A 14,208-nucleotide genomic window follows, 5' to 3' on the forward strand; every position below is an offset into this window, starting at 1 on the left:
CTTAGAATCAAGCTGTTTAAATCCATGCTACACAAAATAGGTAACTTTATGAGATTTCAAGAAATAAGCTATCCTGGTTCAGGAATTAAAGTCATGTTATTACCGTGAGACACAAACCTGCATTTTCTAAACAAAGCAAAACAGTATTTTAAGGCGAGAAAAACAGAAAAAAACCCCACAACATGGTGAGTTTGGTCTGGCAGATCCCAGGCATTGTAATGTTATCTATAGATGGACTTTTTTTTCATTAATTATGGTAAAATATACGTAACATAACATTTACCATTTTAATCCTTTTAAGTGTTACGTGTAGATTTGAATCATAAGGGCTCTCTCTCTCACCAGGAAGTAAACACGGCCAACCACTCCAAACAGTAAGGCCTATTTATTTGGCAATCTGTATTTGTAAGCAATTTGCATCTCTGCTCTCCGGAATCTCAATTGCTGTTTTCAGAAATCCCAAGAGGAATTAAAACTGTTCTTAATTTCCTGTTTTCATTACAGTTTCTCTAATGAATACCATCAGCCCACAAACACAAACACAGCTTTCAGATTCAGGTCGGAAAGCTGCAGCTCAGTTCTCTAAAATCACTGCAGGTAAAGGAAAGGGCGGTGTGTGGAGAAGGTGGGGAAATGGATGAAACAGCAACACCATCCTTGTCAGGAAGGTCACAGAGCAAGATCCTTCAAAGAACTGATCCACCCTCAGTTATAAGATCACATATATTACTTAGAGCTTGGGTAGGGCTGGGTCTCTGACATCTGGGTTCCTTCTTGGCTTTCTCAGCTCAGAGGCTCAAAGCCCCAAAGGAGCTGCTATACAGATCTCAGTAAATGATGCTCCTTCCTTTGTCGACCCGTGAATAAAGTGCTTTGGAAACAGCAAGAGCAATGGGAACTGAGCCTTCCCGTTCTGAGGTATCATATCTGCACTATAATACTCAGAGATGCTAACAATTTTTAAGGAAACCACTGTTATCACTTTTCTTTATAGTCAGTACCCACATGAGGACACATGAGTATATAATGCTTCTCAGTGAATGGTTTGCACCCATTAATTCCTTCATAACTGCCCATGCAGTTTTCTGTAGCTGTAATAAATGACCACAAACCTGGCAAAGAAATGTATTCTTGCACCCAGGGGTCCTCAAACTTTAAACAGGGGGCCAGTTCACTGTCCCTCAGTCTGTTGGAAGGCCAGAGTGTGGGCCTTGGGACAAGTCGGCTGCTAAACAGGACAGGCAGCGGTGGCAAAAACACCCGGCAGGCTGGATGAATGTCCTAGGCGGGCCACATGTGGCCCACGGGCCATAGTTTGAGGACACCTGCTTTCACCCTTCTGAAAGCCCTAAATCTAAAATCAGTATCACTAGGACAAGATGAAGGTGTTGGCTGGGCCATACTCTCTCCAGAGGTTCCAACAGGGAGTCTGTCCCATGCCTCTTACAGCTAGTGGTGCCTGCCAGATTCCCCAGGATTGTGGCTGCACCACTCCAATCCTACCTTCCCCCCTTATGCATGTAACTTCCCTCTGCTTCTCTCTTATGACACTTATGATGGCATTTAGGACTCACCCTGATAATTCGGGATCATCTTTCCACACCAAGATCTGTCACTAAATCCTATCTGTAAAGACCTTTCCAAAGAAAATGCCATTGACAGCTTCCAGGATTAGGACCTGATATTTTGGGGCATCATTCTCAGCCTACCATATTAGGTAGGGTAGTACTGTTATCCCCATTTAGTGGAAAGAGGAAACCGAAGCCCAGGTGAAATGAAGTGTCCTGCTTGAGGCGAGATACAAGATGAAATTCTGTTGTATGTACCAGTTGCCAAAATAACAAAAGCCTTTGGACTGATGGGTAGACAATGGCGTGCAACGTGGTGGCGGGACCATGCAGACACAGGATGAGGTGGGGCAGGGAAGTGGGTGCTGCTGGTGTTGTCACAGGAGCTAAGGGAAAAGTCCCCCAGTCAGCCCAAGTGGGAAGTGTTGGCATCCAGATAGGGTCCCTGCTGAGCTGTACTCAGCTTGCTGCAGCCAAGCACTGGGTAGTGGGACCTAAGGACCAGGACTTAATGGGGAAGGCACTGTGAGCATAAGATGAATTTCCCTGAGGTTAGATTGTGGTTCTCACGGGGCTACCATTTAGCTAGCAATCTTTATGCTAAACAAAAAAATCATCCTAACAATTTCTAAAAGCCAAAAATTTATTGGGAAATTACTAGAATAATTGAATGAATGATTTGTGCCATAATCTGTATCACTTGAGGATAGTTTTAGGGTAACACTCTATATACTTCACTTAGAAAATATATTTTTACAGTTTCAATTCATACATTAATTTTGATTACTGGATCAGTTACATTTCTTTTTTTTAACATGTAACATCCCTCCTAAGCAACAGCGCTCTTGGGCAGGTATACTTGGGCTCCAGAGCAGGGGATGTTCAGAGGAAGAAACACATGCTAACTATTTCTCCACACAAGGTGATATTTTTTCTGAAGCTACTGTGTCAGGTGGTTGGGTGTTTTCTGCAAGGCCTTTTAGTTCTTTATCCTTCTGTTCCCATCCTTCTGGAGCCCACTGTACTACGACATCCTATCTCTACCTCTCCAACACAGCTAACCACAAGGCAGAGAGTAAAGACTAAAGAATCCCAGGTTATAGGATGACACATGCAGAACAGCAGTGCACCAAAGCCAGAGGCCGGTGACCAACAGACCCAGGATTAAAGCCCTGCTCTGCCAGGATGTAGCTTTCTGATAGCATCAGGCCAGTTGGCCTCTCTGAGCTGCAATCTCTTCCCTTGTATAATGGTAATAAGAGAGAGGGCCTATCTCAAATGGTTGTATGAGCAAGGGTAAAATGAGAAAACACATGAAAAAATGCACCAAATGTTCCCAGTGGTTAGTTCTGAGATATAGGATATGAGTTTTACTGCCCTCTTTGAATTCATTTACATCCTATATTCTTTACAAGATGAGCATAGGCATTTAAAAAAAAAAATAGAACCAATAAGACTAATTTAAGGGGGGGGAAGCAAGGAAGTACAGTGTAACGTAGGGTGCAAATCTTGCTCATTATAGCCCCTGGAGGAAGCTATGACCTACTTAGGAGACGGCTCTGATCCTCTGGCCTTTTCTTCTTACTATTCCTAAGCCCAGTACTTTATAGATATGGGTTCATCTCACCATTATAACAACACTTTGTAAGTCAGGTATCACTGATGTTCGTTCTCATTTTACAAATGTGTAAAACAAGGCATAGAAAAGTGAAGGAATTTTCCAGGGTCACACAGTCAGGATTTGAACCTCGCCTGGAAATTCTGGGGCCTGCTCTCTGAACCATTCACTTCCCTGTATGCCAATCTAGCTTGGGGATTGAGGCAGGCTCTCAAGCCATCCCTTCACTGCCATCTGCAGATAAGGTGCAGGGACCCTGCTCTTGGTTGATTTCCTCTAGTGGTAATTTACCCCTGGTGACCATGTTTCCCTGAAAATAAGACACTGTCTTATATTTATTTTTTCTCAAGAAGACACACTAGGGCTTATTTTCAGGGGATGTCTTACTTTTATTAAGTGTAATACAACAATCTACATTTATTCAAATACAGTTAAGTCATCTTCTTCTGGAACCTGTCAGGGGGAGCCGACCTTGTTGGTGGGGCTGGCACTAGTGATATGTGAACTCCTTTCCCCAAGCCCTTTGCACCTGCGTAATAGGATGCCTGTGACCGAGGTTACCACACGTGTACCTGCGCAAGTGTGAATGGCTCGGAGAAAGTTGCTGTGGCAGATAAAAGGTATTCCAGGCTTCCTTACCGCTCCACACGGAAATGCATGGTGTGGCTATGCAGATATGCTAGAAATCCTGCTAGGGCTTATTTTTGGGGTAGGTCTTATTTTCGGGGAAACACAGTAAGTTACTGGGGACCACCTGGCCCTATAGCTGAAGCAGCTACAACGTGGACATACTGTGGAAGGGCTGACTCTGCCGAGAGTGTGAGTTTGGCTGCGGTCTCATCTCATGGGGCAGGCACCCTCTGATACTATAACCCATTCAGAAGGGCCGCACTGGCTCCTTGGGGGCTGCTGGTGAGCAGTGACAGCTCAGAGGAGCAGGACAAGCTCTGGATTTAGTTTTTACTCCCAGCTCTTCCACTTGTCAGTCAAGTGGCTAGAGGAATGCCATGTCTTCCCTTGGGACTGTGAAACCAGACGGCATTCTTTGACAGTTTTAATTCCACAAATAAAAAACTCACAACTAAAATTGTCATCCAGGCACATTAAAAATAAATTCCCATTATCTGTGGGAAAAGGCTGGAGTGCACCTTGTACCTCCCTCCTCAGGCCCCCTAACTCTGATATTGTTATTCTCCTAAAAATAACCTTTTCAAAAGGCACCTGAAAACTACTGCACTGGCCTTTCTGTGGAGAGGATGCTTTCAGACTCTGCAGGGTGTCACCATTAGAGACCGGCTGTCTGTCTTAGCAGATGGAATGGCATAGGAAGGCCACAAGCAACACTCTGATCAAGGAAGACTGGATGTCCCTGGACCCCAGGACTCCTGGAAATCACGGGCCTGGGGAAAGGTCTTGTTTATGATTGACATGAATCACAAGGAGACCTCCATGGGTGCACCTGGATACTTCGGCAAAGAACTGAGGGAAAAAAAGCTGACTTCTAAAAACACACAATGTGTGTAAAATTATTCATGTCTCAATGCCTGTGAGCTAATTTCCATCCTCTATTTCAGACAAGCTCTGTGATCACTTCGACAGAAGGGTGGGTTGTGTTCTTTTAAGTCTGAGGGCAACAGGAAGGGATGGAATCTCGGGGAGCCAGACCTCTGTGGGAAGTGGAAGAGGGCAGGGAAGCAGTCTGGAATTCTCAAAGGGAATGCTGGGGATGCTCCAATCCAGGAAAAGTAAACAGTCTCCATTTCTGATGTCAGCACGATTGACTGACCAGTAGGGCAGTTTCTTGGGATGCCTGTGCTGAGTCAGATGCTGAGGCTGTTCCTGAGCCCAGCTGGAAGGATTGCAGCATTTGGTTCCTGAGTTTGCTATGACAAATTACTGTAACCACAAATGTGGTGGTTTAAAATGACAGAAATTTATTTCCTTACAGTTCTGTAGACCAGAAGGCTGAAATCAAGGCTCTAACAGGGCCATGCCCCCTCCAAAGGCTGACAGGCACTTCCATGGTCTTTCCAGCTTCTGATGGCTCCAGGTCTTCCCTGGCTCCTGGCAGCATCCCCCCCGCCTCTGTCTCTGTCTTCATCCTTCTTCCCTTGGGTCTCTCCATGTGTAAACCTCCCTCTCCTTCCTCTTATAAAGACACCAGTTGTTGAATTTAGTACTCACCCTCAAATCAGGATTACTTCACTTTGAGATCCTTAACTAATAACATCTACAGCCAGGCTCGGTGGCCCACACCTGTAATCCCAGCACTCTGGAAGGCTGAGACAGGTGGATTGCCTGAGCTCAGGAGTTCAAGACCAGCCTGAGCAAGAGTGAGACCCTGTCTTTAAAAAATAGCCAGGCATTGTGACAGGTGCCTGTAGTTCCAGCTACTTGGGAAGCTGAAGCAAGAAAATCATTTGAGCCCAAGAGTGTGAAATTGCTATGAGCTATGATGCCACAGCACTCTACCAAAGGTGACAAAGTAAGACTCTCTCTCTCTCAAAAAAAAAAAAAAAAAGAAAAGAAAAAACTACATCTACTTACATCTACAAAGACACTATTTCTAAATCAGGCCACATTCTGAAGTTTTAGGTAGATATGGGTTTGGGGGGTACATTATTCAACCCAGTACAAGTGACATGATGGTTTCACAAGTTTGACACAGGTTGTAGGCTGAACTAAGGGAAAAGTCCCCCATCTAGCCCAAGCCCATAGCTTTACAAATGACACAACTGAGGTTCAGACAACAAAAGGATTTTGACCAGTGCCATAAAACTAGAGAATGCCAAAGAAGACAAGAATAAAGAAAAAAAAAAGATATTGAGGTAGGATAGGGAGGCAGTGATGGGGGGTGAGGGGATCAGGGTGAATTATTGTTACTGTTGTGGTTTCACAATAACTGAGAAGGGCATCTTTACATTTGAAAACATTATCCAGAGAGGATCTAGAGGGGGAGAGGAAATGATAATCAGCCAATGAGACAGAAAATGTGAGAGTGTTAGAAGAATTAGTACCATACTATGGATTGTTTTGCGGGAGACTGTTTGCCTTTTTTTAGCAAAAGGAGTAAGAGCTCCTCTCATCGGGCAAAAGCCTTTCCAGACTGGTCCCTGAAAGCATCGTGCGTACAGATGCCTGCTGGTTGCCATGGTGAATGATGCTGATCTGAAGAAATGAATAATGTGAGCGTTGGGGGCGACAGTGGGATTACTCAGTGGTTGACAGAGACATCCAGGAGAGTCCAGAGTGGAGGAGGGAGAAGGCACCATTCGTTCGGCTTTGGTCCACTCTGCCTCAGAGGGCAGAGCTCTAACCAGATACGCTGCAAGCATCAGGTAAGAGACATACAAGGCTCATCTTGGAAATGGAAGTAGTTTTTCCTTCCACATTCCACTTGGAGAAGGGCCAGGCAATGGTAAATGAATAGTTAAAAAATAGAAGGAATTTAGAAACAGAGAATGAAAAATAAATAAGGGAGATGGGTTTGGTTCTAAAAATGTCGGCTGTAGGGAATTCAGTCTGTAAAGACAGCTGAGAGCAGATAGGAGGTAAACAGAAGAACAGATTCACGGGTGACAAGAAGCAGGATTCTTGACCACTCCTGACGAGAGGGTTTTACAAAGGTGGCTGCCTGTGTGTCGTAAGTAATGAATTAAGCTCTCTACACCGTGGTCGAAAGTGTTTTACGGGGCTGCGTGGGGAGCTGGGGTGGGGAAGATGAGTGTGAACGAGGAGACCAAGGAAGGGGCACAGACATTCTGTCTCCTTCCCCATGACCTTCCCTGGGAAGGATCCTGAGCACACCTGTCTCATCCTTTTCCTTCCTCATTTTCCAGGAAGACATTTCCAGACAAATGAAAAGGAAATACTCTCCTTGCTGAACATCTTAATTCCCTGTCACCCTGTCATCCTTAGAGAGGAAAGACAAAGATTGAAAGATGGCTCAGTGCAGTGCGTCTTTCTGCAGCCCAACCCCCAGAGGAATACGGGCACAACAACGGGAGAGGGGGTGCAGGGGAGAGAGGAAGGTGGGGTGGAAGAGGAATCAGTTCAGCTTAATAGCCAATTCAGGCTGACATCTCATCGACTGCTTTTTTCACTCTGTTATTCCAATGTAAAATGCAACCTTGGGTTTCGTGTCAGAGAGGAGGGCAGAGGACGAAGCAGGGTGAGAACTTTACGTGAATATGCCCAGGTTGATGATGGCTGTCCCTGGATGTTTGATCAGGAAATTCAGGGCAGGGGAACTGCGTCTCCCAAAGAGAGGTAAAGAGAAACTAAGATACTCGAAGATGGCTCTTTCTTAACAAAGTGAGAAGCCTGGCAGTCTGAAAAGGACTCATTTGATTTGCCTGGAAAAACAACAACGAGGTCTCAGTACTGGCACCTCGTTTTCCAATTATGCTCTGTTATTAGATCTAGCAGCCTTGCATTTGGAAGGGTGGCAGGTAAGTGGCTTTGAGTCTTTTTTTTCTTTCTTGCATATTAGCTGCACGACCTCGAGTTGCTCATCTATACAACGGGAATCTAGCTCTGAGGGTGTGATGAAGAATAAAGGAAATTTATCATTGTGTGTGAAGCACCTAGTGTGACCTGTGACACAGAGCCAGCTCACTAGTGTCAGTGATTATGCCCATCACTACCACTCAAAACACCAGTCATTGTAAATAGCATAGTTAACTGGTATTAGGAGCTGGTTTTCTTTCTTTCTTTTTTTTTTTTTTTTGAGACAGAGTCTGACTTTGTTGCCCTTGGTAGAGTGCCATGGCATCACAGCTCACAGCAACCTCAAACTCTTGGGCTTAAGCAATTCTCTTGCCTCAGCCTCCCAAGTAGCTGGGACTACAGGCGCCTGCCACAATGCTCGGCTATTTTTTTTGTTGCAGTTGTCATTGTTGTTTTAGTAGGCCCAGGCTGGGCTCGTACTCACCAGCCTTGGTGTATGTGGCCGGTGCCCTGGGACTCACTGAGCTATGGGCGCTAAGCCAAGACCTGATTTTCTTGTCCTATTTAACTAATTTCCTGGTACCTTTGGCTTTGAAAAAACAAATAAAATATGAACAGAGGCTGGGGGGCAAAATCAGCTGCTAATCAGCGACATATTAAATCTCTGCTCACCATGGGCAACAGAACTAGGAGGCTCAAAAAAAAAAAAAAAAACCCACAGTGGGCAGAATGTTCTAGATTAATGAGCTCACAGCACTTGGGGCAGAAGCAGGAGGTCAAGAAGGGAAATTTTAGGTTTATCAATGGCCTGAGGAGAGGTACTATGCTGACCATGCTGTGGTCTCTGAGATTCTACTGATTTCTCCTTTTATTGCTTTTTCTTCTTTTTTTAAGGGGGTGAGAACAATGGTGTACCTCGGCGAAGGTGGGATGTGGCCAGGGCTACACGAGTACATGCAAGTGTTAGGCCCTAAGGCCAACCACTGTGGGATGGGACAGCCCGGGGTTGAAGATTTGTTCTGCCTCTTCCTCCCCATGGCTGACCTCAGTACTGTCTCCATCTATTTGTCTATAAGATGGGGGTGACATTAGTGTCCACCTCAAATGCTTGGTAAACGGGAGTTGTGATTACGATAAGTAGCACTTAAACAGGGGGATGTCACTCTGCACTTTGATTCTGGTTCCAGAATCGGGATGAACATCAAGGTTGGGAACATTTCTTACACAGGAGCCATCATCTCCTGGTCATCCTCAGAGCCCTGCCTGGAGGACTATTACCATATTATGTACAGGCCCAACTGGAACAGCATCTTCTCTGGCTACCTTCGCTACAGCTTCCACCACGAGGAGACGGTGCCTCGGACCACCAGCTCCGTGGTGCTGGAGCATCTCGCCCCGTCCACTCTCTACTTCCTGTGCATCAGCTGTAAGAAGGCCGCTTACAGGCACTACTGCACCATGTTCCACACCCTGGATAAGAGTCCGCTGGCGGCCGGAAGCTCCCTGGTGGACCCCCAAATCTCCCTGTGGGTGCTGATGGCCATCCTGCTGGCCTGCTTCACGGCTGTCTTAGCCTTCATCTGCCTCCAGTTCTGGTGCATCCGTTGCCATGAGCCCCGGTGGTCTTACAGAGCTGGCCATGTGGAGGAGGCCAATGGGCTGGTGAGATGGCCGGAGGAGGCCCCGGCTCTTGGGCAGAGGGAAGAAGACCTGCAGGGCCTGCCCCTGGTGGAGCTACCACGCAAGAACTCTGGAGCTGAAGCCGAACCAGAAGCAGAAGCCTACCGGGATGCCCCCAACGCGGGTAGAGCCTTACAGAGGGAGGGGCTTGACCAACCAGCCATGCTGCCCCATCATGGGGAGTGAAGGTGAGGAGACGGCTGGCATCAGGGGCCTAAAGCCCTCCACGCAGTAGGCCTTCTGTAAAAATTTGCCTGTAGACTACCACTTTTCTCCCATCAAATGTCAATGGTATTACTACAGATCGTCTGGGTTGGACAAATGCCTGATAACAAAGCTCTCAAGCTGGAAAATGTACACTTCCAGGGAGTGCCAGGGACAGACATGCATCTCTTCAGCAGTGTCCATTTGGGGGGTCCAGTTTAGAAATGAAGGTATTATTTAAACATCAAAACAAACATGGAGGCTTGGAGCCTGTAGCTCAGCGGCTAGGGTGCCAGCCACATACACTGGACTGGAGGTTCGAACCCAGCCTCGGCCTGCCAAACAACAATGACAACTACAACCAAAAACAGCTGGGCTTTGTGGTGGGCGCCTGTAGTCCCAGCTACTTGGGAGGCTGAGGCAAGAGATTCGTTTAAGCCCAAGAGTTTGAGGTTGCTGTGAGCTGTGACGCCACGGCACTCTACTAAGGGCAACATAATGGGACTCTGTCTCAAAAAAAAAAAAAAAATGGATAGAGTAGAAAATAAAAATCTTTATGACTTAAACACAAAACTTGAAAGATATGTCTGAGTTGCAGGTGGGCTTCCTGAAGTACACTTTCAGTCAGCTGTGGCAGATGTCAGTCTCCTCTGCTGCTGGGGGGATTACTTGGAAAAGTCTGAGAAGTGTGATCAGGAGTGTTTTCCAACTTTTAGGTGACCAGACACCACCTCACATCCCATCTATCATTACTGTTATTAACAACACTTTAACTTGACTCATTCTTTAAACTTAAAATCATTTTCAAAGATAGCCTTGTATTACTTTATAAGCAAAAAATCAGTACACCCCTGTTATATAGGGAAGAGACATAAGAATAAATATAATAAAAAAAAAGTTAAACTTGACTGAGCTACTTTTTTTTTTTTTTTTGAGACAGAGTCTCTCTGTATTGCTCTCAGTAGAGTGCTGTGGTGTCACAGCTCACATCAACCTCAAACTCTTGGGCTTAAGCAATTATCTTGCCTTATCCTCCTGAGTCGCTAGGACTATAGCTGCCTTCACAACACCTGGCTATATATTTTGTTGGAGTTGTCATTGCTGTTTAGCAGGCCTGGTGGGTTTGAACCCACCAGCCCCGGTGTATGTGGCTGGTACCCTAACCACTGAGCTATGGGCATGGAGCCTGACTTGGCTACTTTTGCCTGCCAGTGACTCTGAATTTAAAGCCTGATTGCTTGTCTTTTTTTTCTGAGACAGAGTCTCACTACATCACCCTCAGTAGAGTACTATGGCATCATAGCTCACAGCAACCTCAAACTCTTGGGCTTAAGTGATTCTCTTGCCTCAGCCTCCCAAGTAGCTGGGACTACAGGCGTCCACCACAACATCTGGCTATTTTTTGTTGCAGTTGTCATTGCTGTTTAGCTGGCCCAGGCTGAATTTGAACCCGCCACCCTTGGTGTATGTGTCTGGTCCTGTAACCACTATGCTACCAGTGCTGAGCCCTGATCTCATGTCTTTGATTGAAAGGGGACTCCACCAGTGTTGAAGAAGTATTAAATACACATTAGCATGAATATAAACCTTTCTCCCTGATATACCCTAAGGTTTGAAAGAGGACTGAAAAGGGAGGTGCTGTTTTTACTTTGTGAGTTGATATTAGTTAACCCCATGTTTGTGAAGCATTTCAAATACTGTGTATGAGCCTCCTTTGATCTGAGAAATCACCTTGACCGGACTGTCTGTTCTGCAGAAGACATTTGTACTCTCCCTGCATCATCCTGAGACCTTCCAAGTGCCCCTGAGATTTATGGAGCACAAAACCCCAGAATCACAGGACACTGCAGCGAACCAGCAGAGAAACAGCAGGACCCAAGAAGCCAAATGGGAAGCCCCAAGTCCCCATTTCCCCGCCACCTCGGTGAAGTCCTCACCTAATTGTTCCTGCTCAGCTCTCAGCTCCCCCCACAACCCTGCTTTCACCCCCATCCCTGCTAGTTGTAAACAAATAAAAATGAATAAACTCGGAGTTTCTGCCTGGAGTTCACTGCGGCCTTTATCTCTAGCCTTCTCGCTGTTCTGATTCAGGGAACACTTTCCTATTTGCTTTTTCTCCCCGACCCTCCGTACCTTGGATCCATAGAGGTAATAAGGCTGGACATTAGCGGGTTTGTCTCGTTGTGGTTCTTGGGTGAAAGGAATGGCAGTCCGGACAAAACTAGCAAAGAAAAGATGGGAAAGGAGTGAGCTGGATCTTAGTATCGGGCTGCATGGGACTGTACAGAGAGCAGGAGCCCTTTCTGACCGGGGAAAGCTCACAGTGGAACTGCTACACAGTTCTTAGCTGGATGCCTATAAAGGTACCAAACTTTCCAACTAGCTTTTATTCAACACTGTCTTCTTTCTGCAAAGGGGAAAACTGCAGCCCCAGTTCCTGGTCTCAGGGTCTGTGGCTGCTGAGAAGGGCACAGGTGACAAAGTGAGAGTGGGCTGGGCCTGAGAACGGCCTTCTCCGGTTTCTCAACAGCAGAGCCTGGCAAACTCTTTCTCTAAGAGCCCACCAGTCACTCCTCTCAGCTTCGCCAGCCAGATGGTCTCTGTCACAGTACTCAACTGTGTTATTGCAGTCTGGAAGCCCTCGCAGACAACAATAAACAAACGAGCACAGCCAAGTTCCAGGAAAATTTAAAGGAACTCCAAATAATTTTCACTTGTCACCACATATGATGCTTCTTTAGATTCTTTCCCCCCAACCACCCCCAAATGCCAATGCCACTCTTAGCTCATGGGTTGATCAAAAACTGTTGGCAACTAGATGTGGCCTGTACTTGGCTGTTCCCAGCTCGAGATAGTTAAAAATCCTGAATTTTCACAGACTAACTAGAAGTCTGTTTTGCTCAGTGTGGATCTGGGAGCACGTGTGGATTGTCACATACCCCTCCATTCATTCACCACATACTCCTTTCACACCTGCCCTGTGCCAGGCCCAGAGACACTGGGGGCCTGCAGATGGACACAGTTTGTCCCATCCGCGTGTGCTTGTTTTGTATGTGGAGACACGTCTTGCCTCTTCTACCAGGTCATGAACTCCTGCAGGGACAAAGGAGCTAAGTCTTGGCGTACATGCCAGGTCCAGGGCTCTGTGCACCTTGCAGGAGGCAAATTCCACGTAGTCACACACGTGTGCCCTGCAAATGTATGCTTATGTGGCATGTGTGCATTCAGACATGTGGATGTCCTCACCAATGCACACTCTGATGGCGTCACTCCCCTTCCTCCAACTTCCTGGGGTTGGTGAATGCAGGATCCTGTGTGGCCTGTGGAGTACTGCAGGGTCTGTGCTGCCTGCTTTCTCTCTCACGGCACCTTTCCCAAACCCAACATTTACCCTACCGACCTCTTGGGTCTACAGAAACTTGGCCTTGCATACTCTTCTCCTGCCTCCTCACCACATTCATTCCTACTTATCCTTCGCATCTCAACTCCAGAGTTATTCCCTCAGAGGAGGAAGCCTCCTGGAGGTTAATATCACTTCTTGGGCTAGGTCAGGTGGTGCTGTGACCTGTTTCCTGGCCCTGTGGGCTTTTCTTTATCTTCTATTCACTGCTTGTCATGGTACATCTGTCCTGGGATTGTGTGATGTCTGCAATCTTTCTTTAGCCTGAAGGTTCTAAGAGGCAGGCTAGAATAGAACCTGCACCCAGGAGGGGCCCCAAGAGATGCCTGTCACAGAACTAACTGCTGGGCCCCCACTTGGCCTAGACCCCTGTGTGAAAGGGTCTCCCTTACCGGTTGGTGGACCCATTGTAGCAGTAGTTGGGGAGAAAGTCAAAGTTAAGCTCCCAGAAGACGTGCAGAGTGATCCGGCCGTAGGGGGCAGACACGTTGTGATTGGCCTCCCGGAACATGGCATCGAAGCTGTCCAGTGTCATGTGTTTACAAAGCAGCCGGTGTGTGAGTCGGTTAATCTCCAGCAGCCATTCCAGTTCCTGCCCAGAGAGAGAACCCACCATCGACCGCTGAGGATACACACATAACCCTTACACGGGGGTGCTCTATCTTACTGATTCCTTGCACACAGGTCAGAGCCTCTCAGCCAACTCCTGACTAGGACCCCGCAGTGGCAATTAACAATGTACTCTTCTTTTGAGAAGTGGGAATGATTGTCAGACTGTGTTGGGGTGCAGAGCGGGAGTAGGGCTGCATGCCTGCCCCCTGCAAAGAGACCATAGACCAGGTGTCCTCAAACTACGGCCCACGGGCCACATGCAGCCTGCCTAGGACATTTATCTGGCCCACCGAGTGTTTTTGCCACCGCTGCCTGTCCTACTTAGCAGCCGACTCATGCCGGGGCCTGCAGTCTGGCCTTCCAACAGTCTGAGGGACAGTGAACTGGCCCCCTATTTAAAAAGTTTGAGGACCCCTACCATGGACCATATGCAAATCCCATTTGCAGCCCTTTGGGTAGAAAGCCTGCCTGCTTGCTTTCCAGTTTCTGAATTGGTGAGGACAAAACCTATCCCTCAGTGTCACAAGTAAAGTAAAAGAAAACTGCATATCAACAGAGGCTGAACCCCACCCTGCATAAAGCAATAATGGGAGCTACCACTTATTAAGAATGTACCATTAGGTCAAGCCTTATGAAACTGCTATTTTTCTTAGGTCCAACACTTTTTTTTTTTTTTT

The 14,208-nt window shown here is 46.8% G+C and overlaps 2 protein-coding genes across 2 annotated transcripts in view; one reads left to right on the forward strand and one right to left on the reverse strand.

Moving 5' to 3' along the window:
• Positions 1-14,208, reverse strand: part of CYFIP2 (cytoplasmic FMR1 interacting protein 2) — a 126,811-nt gene that overhangs the window by 40,697 nt on the left and 71,906 nt on the right. The window contains exons 21-22 of the mRNA XM_023515393.1: positions 13,312-13,511; positions 11,653-11,740 (exon numbers count right to left, since the gene is read on the reverse strand). Coding sequence (XP_023371161.1) covers positions 11,653-11,740; positions 13,312-13,511 — 288 coding nt within the window. The remainder of the gene's footprint in view (positions 1-11,652; positions 11,741-13,311; positions 13,512-14,208) is intronic.
• FNDC9 (fibronectin type III domain containing 9) lies at positions 6,399-9,683 on the forward strand. Its single transcript, XM_003782002.2, has 2 exons — positions 6,399-6,524; positions 8,823-9,683. Exon 2 carries the CDS (start codon positions 8,830-8,832, stop codon positions 9,499-9,501), a length of 672 nt encoding a protein of 223 aa, XP_003782050.1. The 5' UTR covers positions 6,399-6,524; positions 8,823-8,829; the 3' UTR covers positions 9,502-9,683.

The sequence above is a fragment of the Otolemur garnettii genome, unplaced genomic scaffold (assembly GCF_000181295.1).
Source record: "Otolemur garnettii isolate 467f Iridium unplaced genomic scaffold, OtoGar3 scaffold00003, whole genome shotgun sequence".
Taxonomy (NCBI): Eukaryota; Metazoa; Chordata; class Mammalia; order Primates; family Galagidae; genus Otolemur; species Otolemur garnettii.

Coding starts and splice junctions, on each gene's coding strand:
- FNDC9 (XM_003782002.2), top strand. CDS start 8,830: ATGAACATCAAGGTTGGGAACATTTCTTACACAGGAGCCATCATCTCC.